This window comes from Rhea americana, unplaced genomic scaffold (genome assembly GCF_003343005.1).
Source record: "Rhea americana isolate MKP2758 unplaced genomic scaffold, rheAme1 scaffold_223, whole genome shotgun sequence".
NCBI lineage: Eukaryota > Metazoa > Chordata > Aves > Rheiformes > Rheidae > Rhea > Rhea americana.
In genome coordinates, this window is record NW_028186339.1 from 901084 (window position 1) to 924560 (window position 23477).

General features: G+C 40.6%; 1 protein-coding gene across 3 annotated transcripts in view; it reads right to left on the minus strand.

The window, feature by feature from the left end:
- The window catches only part of MACROD2 (mono-ADP ribosylhydrolase 2), an 880037-nt gene that overhangs the window by 341650 nt on the left and 514910 nt on the right, over positions 1-23477 (minus strand). For all 3 annotated transcript variants that reach the window (XM_085305606.1, XM_085305605.1, XM_085305604.1), the window contains exon 6: positions 16327-16448. In XM_085305606.1, the coding sequence (XP_085161732.1) occupies positions 16327-16448 (122 nt within the window). The remainder of the gene's footprint in view (positions 1-16326; positions 16449-23477) is intronic.

A 23477-nucleotide genomic window follows, 5' to 3' on the forward strand; every position in this document is an offset into this window, starting at 1 on the left:
CCTTACCTAGAGGGAGCAAATTTTGGTAAAAACAACCAACAGCACCATATGTGGCCTACAGGGTCACAAGCACCCTCGACATAGAACCAGCTCCTCCATGGTGATAGCCTTCCCAAAGAAAAAATAGAACAACTCAAAACTGCACTGTGAAAATCTTTACCTGATGAACGTTAGCACCGTTTTCCCTTTCAGAAGGCCTCCTTCTTCGCTAGCCTCTCACCCTGGCCTTTTTCACAGAGCCCACAACCTGGAAGTCACCTCCCAAGGCTTCTCCCAGAACAGCCAAGCTTTTGTTTTACCTTGATAGAGAATACATTAAGGAAAAACTAGAATTCAACGCTCGCTATCCATCCTGTCTCCCTTCAGGTCTGAGGCACTGTGATTGAAACTACCCTCTGTAACCGGATCGTCCGTCTAATCTGATGACCTCATTTTTTATTGTATTAACCTTCGCTCTTTCTGTTCTGTCAGTGATCCCACTCTCAGAGTCCCATTAGATTTTACTCCCTACCCCTTGCGTGTGTCTTTTTTTCCGTGCTGGACACAACTGCAGGAATAGCACCACGTTCACAGCATGCCAAGGGTTTTGCCCTCGCTCAGGCAACTCAGTGGGACACAGGGAACACGCTCGCCCCGCGAAGCTCCCGCACACCAGCCTGTCAACCAAACCCATACGCCCTCAGGCTATTTTGGCAGGGAAAAATGTTAAAACTAGTGCCAGTAAAATAAAGCAAACATCAGATCAGTCTTGTTCTCTGTCCACACGTATTTATTACATGCTGCAGTTTTATCAGTCTGAAATTGGTGTCACACGTCTTAGTGCACACAGAGTATCGAACTGGATGAGGCAGGGTTATTCCTCCATTGAGCCCTTCGTACACGTTTAAYTATTTGCAAGTCTTCAGTTGCTATGGCTTCGTCTGCTCTTCATGGCAAAAACTGCCTATWAGCTTTCAAACTACACCAGCGTTTTTGCCTTTTAAACTATTACTTTTCTTAAAGCCTTTAATCATCTTTGTTACATTGAACTGATTGGGAGCCAGGGACCATCAGCTGCAGTAAGCACATCTAAATGGCTTGCAGCAGCAGCTGAGCACATCTGCAATGAAATCCCAAGTAAAGATGACTCATGTTATGTTAGAAATGAAAATTTCCAGAAAACCATGCCAATCTTTCTGCAGAATTTTCCAATTCTGACATGCCTCTGCTGCAGAACACTGCCCCGCTTCAATCATTTCTACTGATGCTGTTTTCTGAGATTAACTGGTGGATGTACAACATACCAGAATATGTACAGCACCTTCCCTTTTCCAACTGGTGATTTGATTAGCATTTAATGACTGCAGTTATGACGCAAAAATGAAGATATTTTGGCTGCTGAGAGCTTAAATTGACACTCTGTGAAGTATTTCAGGGACACAAAGTGGAATCTTGACTCCCGTGGCCTCTGCTGAGTCRAAATTTTCCCCCACAGTGGCTGGGAAAAAACACCATATGATCAGTCTATTTGGAAGCCAGTCAAACAATTTTGCATTATTTGTTTCTGTAAAAAAACATTTTCTACTGTGTACCCAGCAATTACTTGATGCCATTGTATTCAAGAGTCCTTGAAAGGTTTCATTTCCCTGGTAATACCTTGGGAGAGGATGGCAGTGTATCTACAAACCCACTCTTCACCAGCAAGAGAGAGCTTGATGCTTTTCATTTATTTATTCTTCTGTATAAAACACCAGAACAATATATTCTGTGAGAGTTTAACCTAAAGTAAACACACTAGAAAAAGCTAGCGAAAAAATAGGAAAGCGGCTCATCACATTTGTACCTGTATATACACATACATACAGATTTCATGCCTTCAGAAATTTTTACCTATAAYCTTTTACCTTTTTGTCAATATAAAACGATTCTTCCAAGTGCTGCAGTGCCTTTATGACTATCAGCAGCTCTGCTATTGTTTACAAATTATTTGAACTAAGAGGACTCTGTCTCTAGGGAGGTTTTAATTAAACATCATTACCTGGTGCACACATAACAAACAAGACCCAATGGTTATATCATCAACGAACGCCAGAGGCTTTTAGAAAGTCTCTGACTCCAGTTTGCCACCTTATGCCACTAGTTGCACTGTTCCTAAAAACAACTCTGCACAAGTTCATAATTAACCTTCTTTGCAAGTGTTCATGCAATTTGAGGTTTGGCGTGGGCAGGATTTTGAAGCTCTTCCTGAGCTATATTTCTGTTGCATTTGGTCCTGAGCATTCCTGCCTATTTACCATTTTTCTTTCTGAAATAAACAGCTGAAATATGTGCTATTCACACGTCAGCATAAGGACAAGGGAATTGTTATCTTTAACCAGGAAAATCTTTCACAATTTAATCCAAACTATCTAACATTTTATTTGGCTAGAAATGCTTTCATTAAGTCCAGGTTGTTATTTAGGTACTGTTGAGAATTTAACTTGGTATTTTACACTCTACAGCCTTTTCTGGAGGCTGTCATTTAACTAAAATCTCCCTGACACTTCTGTAGCATTCCATTATTCTCCCCAAACCACCTCATAAAGACTTGCACRGTGCACAGATTTGTTTTATAAAGCATCTCAGCTCTCCCTCGTCTGGCAGGACRAAGCACGAGGGATTCAGCAGAATGACACTCCGTAACATGATACTTGCATATTTATTCAGAGCACTTCTACACTTGGGGAAAATGCAAGAGCTGGTTTTCTTAACAAGGAGATAATAAAGAAAAATGGTTTAATTTACTTAAAGTACACCTGCACTGCAATCTAAAGGTATGATGATAAATCATACTAACATATCCAACCGACCCAGCTCAGGGAGTATATGCGGTACAGCAAAGACAGCTGTTCTGGGGCTAGATTCTTGAGAATTAGCTAGAATGAGTGGGCTTTGTAGCTCGTACTAAACCTTTGGCCATCACAGCCAATACTGGAATCAGTCTGCAAGCTTTCCTATCTAGCTGGAACATGCTGTTACGTCTTCAGAGGCCAGTGGAAATTTGCTCACAGATTTATGACGGGTGGCAAAAGAAACTCAGTACTGTTGCACAACTGCACAGAAATGCCATCGTTTCATGTTCCTCTGATATACTAAAGCTATACTATATAAAGCTATACTAAAGCTAACAAAATCAGGAACACATTTTCAGACCAAGCAGAGTAAATACTTTCACAAGGTACTTCGATCTTCTCTGTTACCTACAGAAATCTTTCAGATGAAGTTGATGACACTGGATTAGGCTTTCAAAAGAAAAAAAGAAAATTTCTACTTAGACCAAATTTATGACAATATCCCACAAAACTATAATGAAGGCAACAGACTTATCACTGAAACTATGCATAATAAATGGTGATAAACAGCACAAGGAGTTTCTGCTTTTAAAAACATCAATCAGTAGCAATTTTAATTAAAGTCAACAGTGCAATAGGTGATTTGGCTCAGCATTCTTAAATTCTTCAACGGGGATGTTTCTAATGTCTGATTACAAGCTGTAGGCACCACCACCATCATGCCTAAGTAGAATTAGCTGTCACTAGCATCATTAGCTTTTGTGGATTAAGTCCTAAAATGAAATATGATGAAGATGGATATACATTCTCTCACCCTGCATTTTTAGGTATTTGAATGAACTGATGCTGGGCACTGCAGTTGTCTAGCAATGTGCTTCCAGGCCCTCCAACAGTTAACACTCTAATAAAACAGATTCCATTTTTTTATGACTCCCACCTTTTAGCAAAATTGTTGTGTCTGATTTCAAATAGGCCTGGATATGGTGCTACAGGCTTGCTTGCATGCTTTCCTAAGATAACAGGAAGCTGCATTTTCTGAACTGGTGAGTTATAATCATTCAGATATTAATACTGCATTAAAAAATCAGTATATATATTTCATACTCCTCGTATCTGTGCTTGGGCCATGGAGAAAAGATGAGCTTGTGAGATAAACAGAATCTTTATGTGCCTGCTTTTTTAGTTAGGACTAAATACAACTTTGCTTCTACAAAACGCAGTACTCTTGTTCAACTCAGCAGCTCCAATACTCAAAAACCCACAGTAATTTTGCACRTGATTAAAAAAAAGCAAAAGAGTAATAATGAAGATGCATGAGAATTGGAACAAAAGGGAGACAGAGAGATTAGGGAAATGGATAAATAAATGTCCTATAGGAATTAACATTATAAAACCCATTATGAGGGATCAAAGAAGAGAAGTACGTAAACACTTAAAAGGAACAAAGCTACAGGCAATAACAAATGTAATGACTCAAGATTGCAGTAAGTAATAATATGATGTTTGTAATAGTGTTTGTCTGTTAAAGAAAGCAAATATGATACTACAGTATGTAAACAGGGGGATTAGAATACAAGGGAGACATTAATTCAGCAGAAAGAAAGAAAAAACTGATGCTTTGATGATTTGCATTTGTCTTGAGCTTGTTCTTGTCATCAAATTTAGTCTTGGTGAATTTGAGAAGGGAAGAATAGATAGTAAGGTCAAACAGGAAGGCCTGCAAGTAGCAGCTGCATGAAGAAACGCTTTGCACTATAGTGCATTTTCCTTCGAAATCCAAAATCATGAGACACAGTGATCCAGCTGGAAAAGATGCTCATACAAGGACTTAGAAAGGACATAAATGAGAACTAAACAGGAGACAGAGTTTTAGGATCAATGTTGAAAACATTTTGGTAGCCCAGAATTGTTAATGGTAACATTTCCCGCTCCTGCAGGAGGCTGCTCCACTGCTTTCCATACTATGTAGGCATCCAGAGGTTCGACTTCAGGGACATGCGAAAAGGGGGAACTTCAGCTCTAATAGTTTTAGAAAGGTGGCCACAGGGGGGTTCAAGCTAAAAGCAGGTCAAGCTAAAACCAGGGGTCGTTGTAGCGAAACGGCATCATCTGTTTGCAAATTAGGAGGATTAAACCTGTCACAACTGTGCTGATAAAACCTACTTCACAGAGCCTATCCATGGCTTCCTCCAGGAGGGACGAATTCTTAAACAGGAGAAATTCCTGGGCATATGCTCTATTCCCTTTCACGTATGATCTGATACAGCTGCAGATTTCATCCTTTTGGACAAGGAGAGGAAATAGCTACACTAGGTTTAGGAAGGAGCAGAATCAGCACCAGCCATTGATGGAGGACACAATAACGCATACTTCTGTCCTGACATTTTCTAGATTTTCTTCATTTAGACCATCATCCGAGATTTCTGCTCAAACTAAGTCATTTGGTATGAGGAAAAAAAAAAAACAGTGGCACATCTGCTCTGCTTTTGGGAATGTACAGTTGTGTGGAATACACACACGCAGAGATTTAATKAATAAAGATTTAATCCATCCAGTATATGTAATAGAAAGCTCAGAAATGTGTAACAGCTCATTAAAAATTAGCAATAGGCTGATATCTTTCTCTAGAAAAAGAAAAAATTGGCAGGATAACATATTCTGTATTCCAATCTGAAAAATTAAAAAAATAAATAAATAAACAAGACTGTCAGTGAAGCAAATGCTCAAGTGAGCTGCAGGTTACAGAAGCCTCTCCCAGCCTTTCAGCTTTATCCTAGGTAGCCATCTTTTAGAAAGGAARGAGATAATAAAAGAAAGTGAAAGCAAAAATTAATTTCCCTGTAATTATCCCAATATAAAAAGTGATATCTTCCCATGACAAAATATCTGAAGTTAAGCTACAACATACATATTTTTTATCACAGTTCTGTTAAACAAATACTGACTCAATTTGTTATATTTGCTTCCATCTATCTGCTGTGAAGAAAATCTTTAAATTCTAAATGCTAGATAAGCAACTTTGAAAAAATTAGAGTGTTTAACTATTTACTAGAATATGGAATTCATGTAGTTTATATTTGGTGAGAATAGTTTTTCAGATTAAAGAAATGGATATTTCTGCTCACACTACTTTAATAGTTTTATACCATCTCTACTACTTTAATTAGATTATTCAAATTGATTTGAATGTTCAGGCCTTAAAAGATAATGTGATATCATCATACTGGAACAATATCACAAACCTCTCAGGTAAGGCTATCAGTTTTATGGCTAGCTACTGATAACTGCTGTTTCTCTATATGCAGCTAAGATATGATACAGCATTATTGTACAATGTACAAGGCTCGAAGTGATTATTAGCCATTCAGGGAAAACATTTAATGGGCTGGCAAGTAAGGCTCATGGAAGCATACTGCTCCCATTTACTTTTCGGAACTGGTTTCCAGTATGTTTACTCTGATCCTGAATAGAAGTTGTGCTGTAATGCAATGCATATTTTTCTTATCTAGCTAAGTAATCCCATTTGATACACAGGATCATTTATGCTTTTAATGTTTTGCTTCTCTGCTTTATGTTGGCTATGTAAATAATATCAGAAACAATGCTCAAAATAAGCAGATTTTTAATCTGATGTTTGCAAAACATTCCAATTCCAACGAAAGGGATGAACAGAAAAGTCTCAATATTTTCAGATGACAAAAGGTGAAGTGAGCAGGTCCTGGCGACTGCCCTGCAGTGCTAACAGGCAACATCACGCCTTCTGGTCTTCACAATTAAATTGTTTGGGAAAAAAAAAAAAAAGAAAGAAAGAAAAAAGAAAAAACAGGAGGTAGAGACAAGCCACTAGCCACCACGCAGCACTTCCCACATTTCTAGAAGTTTCGGGGAAGGCCTCCTCACCTGAAACCCTTCCACCAAGCAGCATGTAATTGCACCAGATTTCTGCCGCGCGTCAGATGATGGGAACAGGCACCACAGTTTGTGTTAAACAATTCGACGCTGTTGCAACTATTATTTTTCCATTATTTCTATCAAAGTAAATCCCCTAAATCTTAATAAGACTGCAGCTTCCTAGCACGCACGGGCTGTCCTTCCACAGCAAGGACAAAAAGCCTGCAACCTGGGATTAAGAAGCGAGCGAGGAGGTGGCTCAAATAGAAGGACAACGCTGACTCTGCCCAGTGCCTGATGGTCACAGTGCACCAGCTACRCGGACTCTGCCAGGGCGCTGCACACGCTATCAACTTGTACGGTGAAATTCCCCAGTAAGAGAGTCACAACTGCTATTCAGCTTTGACACACATCATCTTCCACAGCTCACTCTGGACAGCTGGTATTTGCATGCAAATAGGAAATTTCACTGGTGCACGTTTACATTTTTTGCCTCTTTTTCAATCAAAACGAAGACTTTTCAGTAAAATTTTCCTCTGCAGTGAGATATAAACCTTTCTCTTCCCTTACACCCAGTGGTGGGCGCTTTCCAGTGATGCCTGCTCTTTACGTGCTGGCTCATGTAACTAGCATCTTGCCCCAATTACCAAGGCAATACACAATGTTTCTAGGAAGTTTCARCCTTTCAAACGCAGGACTCCCACGGGGTGACCTGTGGATTATCATACTTCAAAACCAACGCACACCCAAACTTGCAGAATTTGCTTCTTAATGAGCCATTTCCTCTTCACGTGTCAAGCTTGGTTTGCAGAGAGCGTAATCAGTGTTTCATTAAACCAAACAAAAATAACCAACTTTTCTCCCCTTCCCCTCAACAAAACTACCACTAGAAAGCACAGAACAACAAACTGGAGAACTGCAACATCCCCGTAATGCTCTTTATTATATAATGTCATTCAGAGCAATAGCATTTACATGGATTATTTTTAGGAAAAAAAAATATTAAAAGAGACCTGTATAACACACTGAACTCATTGTCTTCTCAATGCCTCCGTAAAACTCTCTGTGGTAAGAAAGGTAAGCTAGTAGAAGATATAAAATTAAGGGCATTTATCTCCACAGGAATCCATCCCCCATAAGACACTGGCAAGCAGTGAGGGAAAAAAAATAACATCACAAGCAGGAAAGCAAAAACAGTGTGCGAGTGTGTGGCAAAACCAACACACCACCGCTGCCCCGGGGCAATGGGGCGTACGAACGTGGTAAGCCCCAGCTGTACSAGACCCAAGGGAGCTGCGAGTCCGTCCCTTCGGCCGAAGCACAAACCTCGTGTGGGAAACCTCAGTCCGGCTTACGCTTAAAGACATCCTCCGATGGAGCCGTAGCTTTCCCAAACAATTTTGCCAAGGCTTTACTCTCCTTCCGAGTAGGAAATTACATGTAATCTTTAACCAAAATATGTATTGCTAAAATAAGATTTATTAGCTTTTACTCTTCAGCAGCCTTTCAGAAATTAGAAAAAAAAAAAAAAAGAAAAAAAAAACCTCTCCTCCTCACCTTTAGTTTCCTGGGCTAAAAAAGCCCTTTTCTTTCTTTGACCCTTTTCCCAGGTCCCGTTTCCAGCCCCGCTAATCAGTCCTGGCTGAAACACCTTCTCCAGTTCCCTGCACTCGGCACAGTTTGCTCTGGCACGGCCGAGCGAGGGGGGAGCACCCCAGGYGTCACCCGCTTCAGGTGTCCCTTCGAGCGGCTCCGGCTTCGCGTTCCCCCCGAGGTGCGACCTGGCCTCTGCCTAGCCAGGCGCCCCTCGCCCGCTCCTGCTTCCATAAATAAATACCCCTGCTTCAGTGAAACACTTTGCACTTCATCTCACTGAATTCCAGCTTATCTAATGAAACCCTTACTGAATCGTAACCCTGCCGAGATCTTCTTGGAAGAAGTGGTTGGGAGCGTGTCGAACACACTGCAGCAGATTCACCTGAAGTTAGCAAAAGCAGGGTGAAGGGTGGCTATTTCTACATACAGCAGTAAAGATCACAACCTCCTAATCTGGTGCAGATGTTAAAGACAACAACAAAACTTAGTAACTGTGGCAACTCAAAAACTTAATGTAGTAGCTTAATATTTTAAAGATACTATCTAGGAATTATCTAAAAGGAGAAAAATGTTAAAAGGAGCAAAAAGGAAAGGCTGAGATGGGAGAAAAAAAAACTCAGTTTGAAACTGTAAGATCAGTCATCATATAGAYCACAAGTTAAACAAGTTTTTCAAAGAAACAAATTAAGTGGAGTAGATTTATGATGCTGCAGAAATTTCCTCCTAAAGTAAGTCTTCTGACTGATGGATATGAATCTGTATGAAAAAAACAGATGATAGAATAAAGTCAACCTTTAGGAATTTCAGACTTATAACTCATTGCTATGGCAACTTTCTCAGCAGGAAATATCTTTCAAAAAAAAAAGTGACATTTCCTTAAAATATACATCTGCACCATGAGAAAACAAGACAGGTAAATGCAATACCATAAAATAATCTGTCAAAGCAATTCTTTATAGCGTGCCATAAGAAATGCTCGTCTACAATTCTGGTAAAATTCCTGCTTTGATGAGTTCTATAATTTAGGAAAAGGGGAGCCAAGATCACTCTAGGTTCATAAAATGATATTAAAGGGTTAAATCCCTGGGTTATAGYTGAGGATTTTGGCATAGTAGTGGCTCAAAATACGTCTTTACTCAAAGCTGGAAGAACCAGCGCAGCCCATCAGGAGTACCATTTCCTTGCAGAGGTAAACACAAATTCCATGGATATCGGTGCCTATCTGCAAAGCGAATTTCTGAAATCCATTACTAGAGATGGGGACAAATTTTTTAGAGAATTAAAAAGATAATTCAGTTATAGACTGATCAAGTAACACGCATCTTTCCTGAAGTGTGTTTGTGRTCTTCTGAATAATTAATAGACACAAACGAGCTATGCCAGTATTAAGTTCGCCCAAGTCTGGATAATGAATAAAATCCAAGTAGAGGACACTTGTTCAAGATAAACACCTACAAAAGGATACAAGGAGGGAGTCCTGTTAGATTAACCCAATATTTATACAAAAGGAATATTTACATAACAAAGCCTCAAACCACACRGTGATTTAAAGTACTGTACACACACAGCTAACAACACTCCTTGTCGGCACAGACGGGAGGCCCCGGATGCACAACGGGGCTTTCAAGCAGCGCCTTCCAGCTCCGTTTAGGGTACCGTTGCAGCACCTAGCACCAAAGCCCTCGCACGACAGAGCGGCCAAAGGGCTGCCCCGCAGCCGCCTCTTGGCACCGCGGGTCTCGATGGCCATCTCAATTCGATCCACCCCGACTTCAGGAGCAAAGCGCGGCAAGTCCCTGGAGGGTCTGGAGCCACAAACCTTCCTGCCTGGCTCCTGCCCACGGTTATTTTCTGAGGTCGTCGTACCATTCGTAGACGGCCCTTCTCCTTTGCAACCTTTAAAACCTTAGGACCACCCTGCTCCTTGTGTCGGGAAGGAAAGCGCAGTGAGGAGGCGATCGCTGGAGCCAGAGCGCCCTTTGCGTTTGCAGTGGCAAAGGACAGGCAGAAGGGCAGACGGAGATTTTCGGTGCGCATTTCCGACGCAAGAGCAAACCAGCCCAGGAAGGCTCTAGGATTAGCATCAGGTCTTCCCAGCCTGACTCTAGGGATGCAACAGCAAAATTGCTGTGCAGGGTAAGCAGGAAGCACTAGACACGCTGACAAGTTGTAGTGCATCAAATGGCTTCCAAGCAGCGTCTTCAAAGCAAAACAGGGCAAGAGGTCCTCTGACAACGGCACAGCCCATGCAGTCAACAATGTCAACCAACGTGCAAACAACGGGCCAGCTGAACCCTCAAAAACAGCAACTACAGCTCCCCTGGTCTGTTTGCCCAGTGCTTCAGAAAGCTGCATTTCAACTGATGCAAGATTGCTACTAACGTGTTAAAGGGGCTGATCCCATAACATGATTTTTTACATTGTTAGGAAATTATTTTCTACATTGAGAAACTGAAAATGCCAACTATTTACTGCTAAAATTAACTCTATTTGTTACTTTAAACAATTTTCCCAATTGATCTGTAAAAATGAAAAGGGGAGCAATGAACAGAAACRACGTCTTAAGTCTCCTCCAAATCCGATAGAGGTCTGTAAAAATAACAACTCACCCAGCACAAAAGTTGCATTCAGTGCGAATAACTGCACAAAACAGTCAGGGAATAGCATAAACTTCCTTCAGTAGGATGCAACCTCATGAACAAAACATACGCTAAGATAGAAGCAATACATGTTTTGGAGAATGCCAGATACCATGTACAAACATAAACGTTACTTTGGTAACCGAAAAGCCAGCAGGAGTAGCTCRCCTAAAAGAGACAATCTCTAGTACRAAAACAGCTGATGCATCATAACGAACATAAGTTTGAGAAAATGRGAGCAAGATATAAATTCCAGGGCCTGTAGGATTTCTTTTTCAACAATTCCATAGGTGATCAAATCCATTCCTGAAACTCTTTTGCCATAATGCCTATGTAAATCCTTGCCCCATGGCTGGACTGCTGATGAATTACGAACGTTGGCAAGTGCACTGACTGGTATTTCATTATATTCCCTCATCTCATTTCTGCTTTTACCCATCACATTTTTTATATGTTGAGATTATAACATTCTCAGACGAGACTTCAGTGCTCCCTCAAGAGTTAGCACAAAGTTGTTCTAATCTGTGTGTGTGGATTCTTGGATATTAATACAACTCCAATTAACATCAGCAACACCAGTTAAACGTCATTTTGTCATGTACACAGTTAGATTCTTCTCTTTTCCCCCAAAACCATATCTTATATTTTACACAGGCTTTCAAGATCATTATATGCTTCTCTTCCTCAATTCATAAAAAAGATGAACATTCAAATATATATATATATATATATATATACACACAGATATATATATACACACATATATACACACATTTATCTATGAGCTATTCAGAATCTTACTCTTCCTCTCACCAGTCCGTTTTGAACAAAGACTATAACCTTTTGGGCATGTATCAATTCTCCACAGGCAGCTCAACGATATGTAGTACCTAAACACGACAATTCATTCCTATAAGTATATCTAATTTAGGGCTTGTTATCCAAGACCTTTCCCTCATTATGCTGGTTTTCCAGTGCTCTTCGCTCTTTCATTATTTGTGAACCGAGTTATTTTTCACCACCATATGCCAACCCTGTCTTTTTCCACGCAGAGTTATACTGCAGCTGTCAGCTTTGGTCCTGACCCATCTTCCACTGAAACGAAGGCACAAACTCCCTTCCAGTGCTGCACTGGGTGCTAGCTGAGGTTATATTTGCAGTCTTTATAATCAATTGTCATCATATATCTCTGTCATTTTCTAGTGTTTGCAACACTGCCTAATGTAGCACCATTTGTAAATGTAATTAATGAGCTGTTTAGGCACTCTTCAAAAATCATTAATAAGGATGTTAAATTAAAACTGTGCTTAGTAGTGCACCCCAAGTCATCCTGAACACTTCTGTCCAACTTGATATTGCCATTTATCACCACACTTCATTCATAATGCCTCAAGCAATTCTAAATCCTATGACATAATTCACATTCAAACAATATGAACAGTTAGTCTATCATTTTTGCTGTAATTTCTAGACTTGCTGCTTTTTCTATTTTAAAGCTAAGTAACACATTCACATTTTTACAATCCTGTAATGCCTTCCCACTTCTTTCTGACCTACTACAACTGCTAGCGCTCCCATGCTTTCCCTTCCAGCCAATTCTTTTAATGTTCCAGGATTTGCTATATCAGTACCTATTTATTTGTCATAAACACTGTTTTTCTTGCTTTTACTCAGCCTCTACTCTAAAACTCTTCTACTTCCTCCTGCCCCTGTGCATCTATCATCTTGAAATGAGTCTGCTTGCCTGAAAAAGGCAAACAAAATGCACCCTTACTTAGCACAGTTGATTTCTTCTTCCTTATTCCTACATAAGTAACATTTTCTCCCAATTTTTGTTTATCTTCTCCCTACTGCAAAGATCTCTGTGGCTGTAATCCAGTCCACACTTTGATGTCATCTGTTCTAGTCAACTTGAGCACTTCTGTTCTCTGCACCTGATCTCCACAAGCCTCCACAGTCTGTACATAATTTGACTCATTTCCTTTCCCTTTTCTCTATTTCTGCTATGCTGTAGCTTGTGAAATCCACTTGCACTTCATATTCTTCTCCTCAAAACCCACAGCAATCTACTGCTCCTTAATGGAATGAATTACATATTTTGCATTGCTCCAGGTTTGACCAGTTCATTAGGGTGGACGCTCAAATAGCCTTCATTTCCCACAGCATCACTGAAATCATCGGGCTTGGGACTTTTCCAGAACAGTTCACRATCTGCTACGTCGACTTTAACATCTCCATCACTTGCTAAGCTTCCTAACACCGGTGCAAATGACGGGCTCTTGGCCGCCTCTCCGCTGGCGCAGCTGTGGCCTCCAAGTCGGGCTGCTGAGCACTTGCATCGCTAACAGGAGCCCAGTCAACAACCGCCAACCAGCAAGGGAATAATGCAGAGATTTCCCCCATGGACATCTTTTCTTACTGAAACATGACACTCGTTTTCATATAACCCCTGAGTATGAATAACCTTTATTATTCCCTGTTAAATCCCAAGCCACCACCTGGAGTGTCCCGCAGTTACCAAGTCCACCATCTGGTCTCAGCAGTTGCAAGTATATTAGCATTAATGGATGCCCGTTGCAGGTTTGCCTTAGTTGTTTTAATATTCTTCTTTTTACATGATCTATTTGACAATTTTTTTCATATTATGAACCTTGTTCTCACTAATCTGAATGCCCCAGAAGACACACACAATTGTCCAGAGCCTATGGGCAGGAAACAAGGACAAACGTGGGAGCAACAGCACGGAGATCATACCACCTCCCATCAGAATCGCAGCAGGACAGAGAAACATCACTGAGTGTTAAACAATCTCAGAGAAGAGTTCAAACCATTTCCAGAGGTTGCTTTCAGTTCTAACTTACATGCATAATATTAAAGGAGGGGGGGGGAACCCAAACAAAAATGATCAGGTAACAACCATATTTGGTATCACTTATCTTTAGTAGCTGGATAATATTAAAGAGAGGGTTAGACGGGCAGAATTTTGAAAATACAGAGGATTTTATTAGCAGGTGAAGTGCTAAGAGCACTATTTTCTCCAAGAAGGAAGAAGTAAGCAATAGTTACCAGCCTTCATTCTGTAGCACACGTCTACGCAGGCTAAAAGCCCTACAACTCCTTTGCCTTCGCCTCCAAAATCTTTATTTTCTTCAACTGTCACTTTTCAGTAGTTTTCCATTACTTAGTATTTCACCTCGATATAACACTGATGATCCAAATAATATTTAATCAAATAATCTATAAAACATGTATTCTAATATGCTAAACATATGAGCTATCATTCAACCTAAAAGCTGTGAAATCACAGTCATATGATAACTTCCTTCTCATTTCAACATTTAGGGAACTAAACTGTGGATATCCAGAGCTAAGGACTTCAGTTGCTGCAGTTTGGGCTACAGAGCCCAAACTCCAGAGCTGGAGAGGGATCAGCTCCTTCTCTCTGTGGATTGGGAACAAAAACAAACATGCAATGGGTAATAAAAATTAATGGCTGCAGAAAGGAACACCGTCATGAGCATCTAAGTTTGAATCTTCAGCAAGCTGCTCCGTACCCAGCAGCCACCTGCCCGTTTGACAGGTGAAAGAATTAATCAGAAAAGTCTATAGCAAATAGCATAAACCATTACAATGTGAATTAAAGAGTCATAGTTCTATAACAACTTGCATCCTCTCTGGATTGGTACAAAAAAGTGATTTACAACATGCTCTCAGCAGTGGGTTAGAAGGGTAGTAGAGGTCAGCTAAATTAACCTAATGATGCATTGCCCGAAAAAAAATCTTCTTGCCCAGGTAGTCTGAACTTGACTCTATAGTATTTGCAGCACAACAGAAAGAGCAAAATGCTGTATTACTAGGTCAACATCAGATGAATACAAATGACTCCAACTGCCATGCCCTTTCTTTTCCTTTTTGGGGCAAAATCTGATCTTTGTGAAGCACACCACTCCAATAATTACATACAGAGACAGAATAAATTATCTACCTATCCGAAAGGCAAATTCCACCTATCCGAAGAATACCTTTTCTTTGTTCTAAAATTCTACTTCATAAAGCTCACATCACATTACAATTTCCATAATAAATGTGGGATTATTTGCAAAATTGAGGGAAGGAATTAGCATACATATAAGAATATTTAACCACCTGCATTGCTTTCAGATCAGATTTCAGCTAGTTTCTTGCTGCACAAAGTTTTATCACGTCATGGAACAGTCTGTCGTTTTACTTGAAACACTTAAGAAACAGCATTTTCTTTCGATTTTATAGTGTGAATAATTTTGTTTGGACTTTTTCCACCAGATTTAATCCACCTACTCCCTCCCAAATTCTGCTTAAATAACCTTACACTCCTCCTAGCTGTTCACTTACTCAGAAATGGTTTCCTTAGAGCCTTGACCTGTACCCTTTCATTAGGAGTAACATGACGTTCAATAGCTGTACCTGGATAAAATAAAGACAGYGAAGACCAGATTCTTTGCCGTTCATGACTAGAGCGATGACAATTTATGCTAGCCGAGTACATCCTCCATGCTGAGATTTTACTTTACCCAAAGAGCTGTTAGACAGYGCTCAGCCAGGTTTGCCCACCTCTGCATGGACTTGTTCACAGAGCGGGTACAGAAGCATGAGCCAAGGGGCTGCCGGCCTCTGCCCTGTCTCCGTCAGCCCCGAAAAAGCCACCGCTGCCTTCCGTATGCCTGAACAGAGCGCCACGGGCACGCTTTTGCGACCAAAGTGCCAAGCTACTCGCGCATGTAGTCACGGACTGTGTAGAAAGCAGGCTTTGRAAATCTAGCCTTTTAATATACAGAAGTGTAACGTGTATTTCACGCAATCAAAGAACCTTTGTAATTAAATGGAAGATCATATAACAGGCAATTTCAAATTTATGACGACGGATTCTGGCGAGGTGGTGCTATAAACTGTGCCACTTGACTAATACTTACGTTTTTAGGAAGAAACGTTAATGGGCACAAAATAAGTGACAGATTAATCACTTCTCAGATGTTTACGAGGCAGCACTGCACAGAGCTATGCACCTGACCAGTGGCTGAAGCCTTTATTATTATTGTTATTATTATTAGGTTTAAACAGTATAAAATTAGCCATAGGAGTAGCTCTCTACATTTCATCTCATAATAGGACTGTTGCTAGTACGCTTCCTACCAGGCCTTTTTTTTTTTTTTTTTTTTTTTTTTTTTTCTAAAATATCCATATCCCTTTCTATAACAATTATTTTGGCTAAACAGTATCTAATTTCTTGCTTTTTCACATCACATACAGCAAGAATTCCTTCTGGACACCTATCATTATATTTGTAATTACACTATAGCAAGGAGACAAAGACCCAAAATAGAAGAAATAGTGTGTTCTCATACAATACTTACAATCGATTTGATGTTATTTTCTTTTGCCAGTTTCATTGAGGATTTATAGCAATTTGCCAAGTCTTCTTTATGAGCGTCAGTGAGATGGCCTCTTGCTATCGGCCCAACAGTATGGATGACATCTGCAAAAATGAAAAAAGGGAAAAAAAGGTTCCTAAGGTGGTTTATTACTCATTTCATGACACTGCAGAATCACAATGCAAGTCAACTTTCCTTCTGTTATTGTACCTAGGCACAAAGGTATGAATAATATTGTGAGAAAACTATTGTAACTAGTAATTACATATAGTAAACGCGTATCTGTGCAAATTAAGTAAAAATGGAAAAACTGTAAATATTCAATTTCAAACCAGGAGCACATTTGAATTGAAGAAAAAAACAGAAAAATGTACAAAATTCTAGTTAAAGGAAATGTCTTCATAAATATTTTAAATATTCAGGACTATACAACTATTTGAAGTGGTTATTTCATCCCTTCAAGATCCATTCACTGGGTAAGTTCACTCCACAAAAATCTTAGCACCAGAATACAATACATATGTCTTAATTTTGTATGTAATACGCTGCATATTTTTTCAGCAGACATTTCAAAAACAGAAAAGTTTTGACCCACAGATGCATTAGTTATTCAAGGTATATGCTTTTCTCTCGCATCAGAGCAGAACGAGACACTATGCAATAAGATAATAGTATCTTATTCTCTTTGAAGAAACTTAACGAACAAAACAAGAAAGTACAGTCAGGGAGTGTACTAGGAAGCATGCCCCTTGGCTTATCAAAATCAGATGCTGCCAATCAACGAAGTCTATAAAATTCTATCAGAAGAATGAAGCAAAAAGCCTGCAGTAAAAAAGCTGGAAGAGAAATCTACAGACCCATTATTATTATTTTTTTAAAACATTTGACAAGTAGCGAGCACATATATTTTTCAAACATCATTCTTTGGTGCCCTGTGTGGACACCCTGTGAGTTCCGGTAACAGGTACATCCTTTTTTTTTATTTTTTTTTCCCCAATCGTCCCCTGCAAACCACAGCAGCAGCGACAAACAGTGGTGCCATCTTTCATAAATTCACTTGAGAAAAAAACARCTTCTTGGAGGCCACTGTCTTGCAACACCTCTGGCACAGACAGGACCTTCACAGCACTTTCCTGACGGGAATYGACATTTGCTTTTGGCACTTGGCATTTTAGATCGTGGTCCAGAGAACCCCAGTGGCCATGAACACYGAGGAACCGGCCGGACAGGACACTGTGAAACCTGTAGAAGCTGGACTTCCTACCTGCTATGAAGAAAAGCCCGTCATGCTGAGGGCTAACAGTTTTCTGCTTTAACCACAGTAATTTCCACTAGTGGGAACACGATGGACAGACTGGGGGATTTCTGCTCTGCAGAGACCACAGCAAGCCCTCCACAACGCGGTTCGGGGGCCCAGCGCCGTGACGCAGGTATTTGGGCTTTGGCTACCCATTAGAGGGGTGGTAACAGCCCATCRAACCCAGCAGAGAGCTTCTACGCACGAATCCGGAGAACAGTCAATTTACACGCACACTTCAGCTACACAACAACCTGAGAACTACTAACACCTAGAGAAAAAGAAGTTGCATCACTAGTGTAATATTTGCTCGCRGAGATAGGGTTGTGTGAGTACCTTCACTAGGAAACGCCGCAATGGCGGGTGTCTGTACATCACGGCTACAGCAGTTTGTCTCGGGTTGAAACCTTCCAAGCAAGGTTTCCACCCAAGCAAGCTGGCACTTGGCTTTTAGCAACTTCAGAGAAAAAAAGCACCTCCTGACTTCTTTTCTTGTTATTTGCTTTTGAAAGAGCTAAGCTGAGCGAGGGGAAGGAATATGCTAGTAAATCTGATCTCACTCAAGGCCATGCTACGCTTACAGATACCAGCATTAGAGGTCCTGCGATAGGTTTTAAATTCAAAACATTACACCAGCCCAGAAGCAAATACAGGAGTGGCTGTGGAACAACATTAACAGAAAACTGCGAAAGGTGAACAAGAAGAAAGCAGACCTCTAACCACCGGCAAAGGCAGAGTAAACATTTCCCAGTGGAACTGCTCAAAAGCCCATTGGCTTAAATTAACAGGAAGTAAAAAAAACTGCACGGTGCCAGAGTAGGGTGGCTGCAGCGGCGAGCGGTGGTCTCCAGGCACTGGCGCAAGGGAAAAGGCAGGCGCAGAGCTGCTGCCCTCCCAGCCCGGCCACCGGTGACAGCAGCCAACCCCTCCAGCGGCTGGCTCTGCTGGCCACAGCAGACCAAGCCCTATCTGATGGTCTTCCACATGAGCCTACCCAGGGCAAAAAAACCCTCCTGCAGAGGCAGCAAGCGCACCGTCTTCCCACAGCAGACACAACTTCTAGGTCACACTGAAGTGATGGTAAAGGACTCGGACAGGATTTCTGCACAGGGCTGAGCTTTACCGCAGGAGAATGCAAAGTGACTGCAGAGGGCAAAGCGGATGCAGCGAGGACAAGCACGGCGGCAGGCTGAAGCCAAGCCACGGCGTCAAACAGGGAAACATCCCCCAAAGATTTTTTAACTGGCAGAAGGTCAGAGAATTACCAAAAAGGATTTGAATTGGCTGGAAAATCCCTGGTAAAGATCACTGTTAGCAAATAGCTCCTTGTGCTCCTCGCAGCTTCTGCACTGCTTTGAGCTCCAAGCAGTTAATGAGGTCAAACAGGAGCAAGAGAGAAGAGCATTGCCCCAAAGTGTCCCCTCATGGGTTTTTCCTTCTTTAAAAACAAGAAAACAAACAGGTTAAAATACATGATGGTCAGCTCTCAGAGAAAATGTCTCAGCTACCATTTGTAATATTTTAATTTTCATGCCAAATTAAGCCGTCAGCATTGCTTTAAAGCTTCTGATTTATTACAGTCGGTCTCCAAGCCAAGCACTTTGATAAAAAACTTCATTTTAAAAGAGAGCTGCAATCCACATGTTCGTAAATCACTTTCTCTGTATACACAGCAGAAATGTTTGCTTACATTTTTAATAGTACGCAGAGGTGGCAAGCCCCAGAGGAAGGTATGTTTTCATCGGGATTCAGGCCACAKCAATGGATCAAACCGCTTCTAATGATAATGAAACTGCTTAGTTTTAAAGCAGTATTTATAGGGAAGGAGATATTTCTCCTATGGAAATCCTTCCAGAGAGAAGATAAGGGTGGCTGACAGAAGGCATCAGCACTGATCTGTTCTGTGCCACTGCACTTTGGAGTATCTTTTGGGCTGATGGAACAATTTATTTTTATACTACCATTCCTAAAACCTGTGTTGCAACACGTGGTTGATGCAAGGAGAGTTTATTCACTTTGCTGTCCTCTTTTTGGTCCTTTGATTTTCAGACATTTGGTTACAAATGTTGGCGGCCAGCATAAGAGCTGTGACAATTATACGCCCAATTTGCATGTGTGAATTCACGCAGTCTGTATCATCTCTTGTTATGTTTTTCTTCTTTTTTTTGTTGTTGTTTTTTGAAGCACTATATTGAAAGTAGGCAAGTGCAAACCACATTTAAAACATATCTCTCATTACTTAGCCATCAGTGAAAATAAATGCTATTTGTGCATTTGATTAACACTTCAAAACCATAGCAGCTCTCGCCTCAAATTCCTATGCAGGCCAGTGCAAAATGAAGTCACGTCTGCCTTATCATACAAACTCCACATGCAGAAAGACAAATGAGGCTTGTTTTCTCTGGTTGCTCTCATTAAAGAAATCAGTCCATAAATCTTAACGTTGTGCTTTTCACACAGCTCTTCATCCAGCATGCTACACGAGGAAGGGCAGAGAGTGCAGGCAAAGATGAAAAACAACTTTATGCAAAAGCATAAAGTGAAAAGCAACCGTGATTCAAAGCCCAGGCGGAGGTCTTGGACGTGATTTCCAAATGCCCTTTCCTCACTTTTTGCGAAGGAAACAATGGCAAAACTATTGTCAGAATGATTTTTTCAAACAGCAGACCGAGGCGAGGATCGATTACGTCCTGCTCCCGTTCGCCCTGTCCATGCCTGCGGAGCCATCACCGGGCATCCAGCAAAATGCAGAAGAAAGCTGCGCCCATGAACTGCAGCACCAACTTCATGACTTTGGAGGAGGAAGGAACTGCAGCATACGCTTTGGCTCCAGCTGTAAGTCTTACCAGTTGATTCACACACAACAAGCACCCACCACACTGGTCCTGAAAAGGGGTAGCTGAAGTTCAACTGATGGGAAAGTGAATTGCATTCACGTTTTCTCACATACTGAATATTACTGTTCTTAAGGAATACATGTAGCCTAATGCTTGAATAAACAAATTTGCTTGGCTCCATCATTTTATGGTGCTAGTGACATGCACTTATATATAAAATGTCCATTTTCAATGTGTAATAAACAACTGTTAATTTAAATTCAACTTGAATCAATCCCTCAAGACCATAGCTGAATTTAAACTATTTACTAATGCAAGTCTCCAAAACTAGATTAGATCAGTTCAATATTTTAAACACAAGATACCTTTTATACATTTCACTATGCTAAACTTCACTGTATATGACAGCTCCTTAGTGGTGACATATTTGCTTTATATCTCTTTACCATTCAAACTATTGACGAATAATGATCAAATACTATGTAAAGCAAATCATTTATCAGCAGAGAAATATTTTTTAAAAATGTATTTTCAGCAGTTGAAGAGACAGTCTGAATTTTCTGGCTTGAATTACTGAGCACTACTCAATTTGAAGTTCAGGCCTTTGAACACATTGCAAGTATTAACCTAAATGTGTTTTGGTAAATTCAATGTTTCATTAATTGCAAAAGCTATGATATTTAAAAATCACCCACGCAAAAACCTTGAGCTATTTTCATACAAATAGCTTTGTCTGCACAACAAAAGGTTAAAGGTACATTTATTGCAAATGATTAATCAGGTTCCCTGTGTGTGTTATGTATATATTTTAGGCATGAAGTGGCAGGGCTGGTTAGAAAACAATATTCCCAAAAGGTGAGCTGATGGATTTGCTGAGCCCAAGAGATCCTGTGGGGAGCCGCCGAAACCCGTCCTCAGTAGCTGTCATTTAGCAGAGCGCCGTTGCTCTGACCCAGGGGAAGCCAGGAACACGGAGAGCTCGTTCACCACCCTGACACCCAAGCAATTGCATCTCCTGAAGCWTATTTTGTTCTCCTCATGCTACAGCAAACGTTGTTTTGCTCTAACAGCAGAGCAGAYCTGCCACACGCTTTCCTCACCGAGGACACACAGGCCAAGGGACCTCCCTGGCGCAAGCAGCGCGCTCCACCTCTCGCTGCCTATTGCTCTTGCACACGGACAAGTCGACAGACAAGGTTGGCCTAATCTCTCTTTTGGTTCGTGTTTGCTACATGTCGGAAAGCAGGAGTCGCGTGGCTTCTCCATTTATTCGGCTTACCTACTGAACAGCAAGAGATGGTTTGGAGTTGGTTTGGTTTTTATTTGCCTGATAATTTAACAATTAGCTGTTAAAACTGAACAGATTTGCCCTCGAGTTGAGAGTGCTTATTTATAAGAGACAGTTTCAGCCTGCTAGTCTCCAGAAATTTCAAACCACAATACACAGCATAGTAAAGAACACAGAGTAGCGACAGGGCACATAAAATCAAGATAAGTTTAAGCACACTTGAGTCCTCATTCACAAAGAAAAGCTTGAAAATATGACCCTTAAAATTTTGCAATACAAATCAAAATATAAAAAGCTGCAAAAATATTTTGTTTTTTAAATTAATCTCAGTTCCAGGACTGGAAATTAGATTAATTATAGGGGCCCAGAACTCAGCAATGAGCTAATGCTCTTTGCTTCTCAAAACATTGCTCCCCTCGTCACGTTCAGGCTGCTCTTACGGTCCAACCCAGCTCCATTAAAGCAGATTTGGTTACCTCTGTTGGTGTCTCACATAGTTAAAAGCAGAAATCTGCCCTTCCGGGAAAAAAAAAAAGAAAAAAAGAATCAGCTTCATTAATAAAATTTAGTATCTGATTAACAGCGCTCTACCTAGAAAAGATTTATATTTAGAACTAAAATTCTGTACATTCCCTCTGAGTGCCAAACGGTTCTACAGAGTACTAATATTAAACAGCAAATTACATGGAAAGCCTTTTTCTCTTAAAAAAATTCCTTTAACCAAAACAGAATTTGCATACACTAATATTTCATTCTAAGGCACCTTTCAATATTCAGCTGAGACTGTTGCAGAAGCACTAAAACAAAGGACAGCGTCCCAAGAGAACTACAGCAGAACCACCGACAAATCACAAAATGATGTGTAAGGCTTACAATGGCCATGAGAAACCTTAACCAGAAATCTTGATTGGGGTCTTGAACAGAAGCAGGTTCATAGACCTCTTGCAGAACAAGAGTTTGCTCACCACTGCAAGGCTTTCTTTCCCCCTACTGAATCATTCAGATTCTTAGGTCTTCACCTGCGATGTAAGAATTAYTCAACACAATGAACATGAGCACAGACATTTTTAAGTTACCATGATCTTCTTTTGAAAGGGATGGTATTTGTAACAAAAAGTTTTTGCAAGACCAAACCAAACAACCCATAACTACACATTAGTATCAGGGTAATCCCAGGTGTAATTCCAGTGTAACCAGTCAAGAGCACCAGCACTATACTTATCTGCCTAATGCAGACATACAAAACAACATAATTGCTGCATAACTACTGTGCATTTATAAAAGAATCTGAAAGAAGATTTTGATAATTATTTTTTTACACCAATGTTAAAAGATTGAACTATCCTTTGGGCCTCAGAAGACCTAATGCTTTGCTGTAATGGACAGATAAACATTGTTGTCGCAGATCCGGCTCAGATGTTGCCGTGTTCATACCAAAACAGACAGTGCGGGACTCGCCRTTTAACGCCCTGAGGGAAGACAGACACTCACTCTGTGCTGCTTTTCCATGTGAATACATTCTCTTCTCCTCACCCACCTTACATGCTCCACTCTTAGGATAAGAATATAACATATAAGGTCAAATATAACATAGACTAAATCCATTTGCTCCAAAATCTCAACCCAACACTACAACCTGGTATCTGGGAGCAACTTTGCCTTGAGAATTGACTCTATCACAGCCCAAGGCAAAGCGTAGCTACTTCTCCGA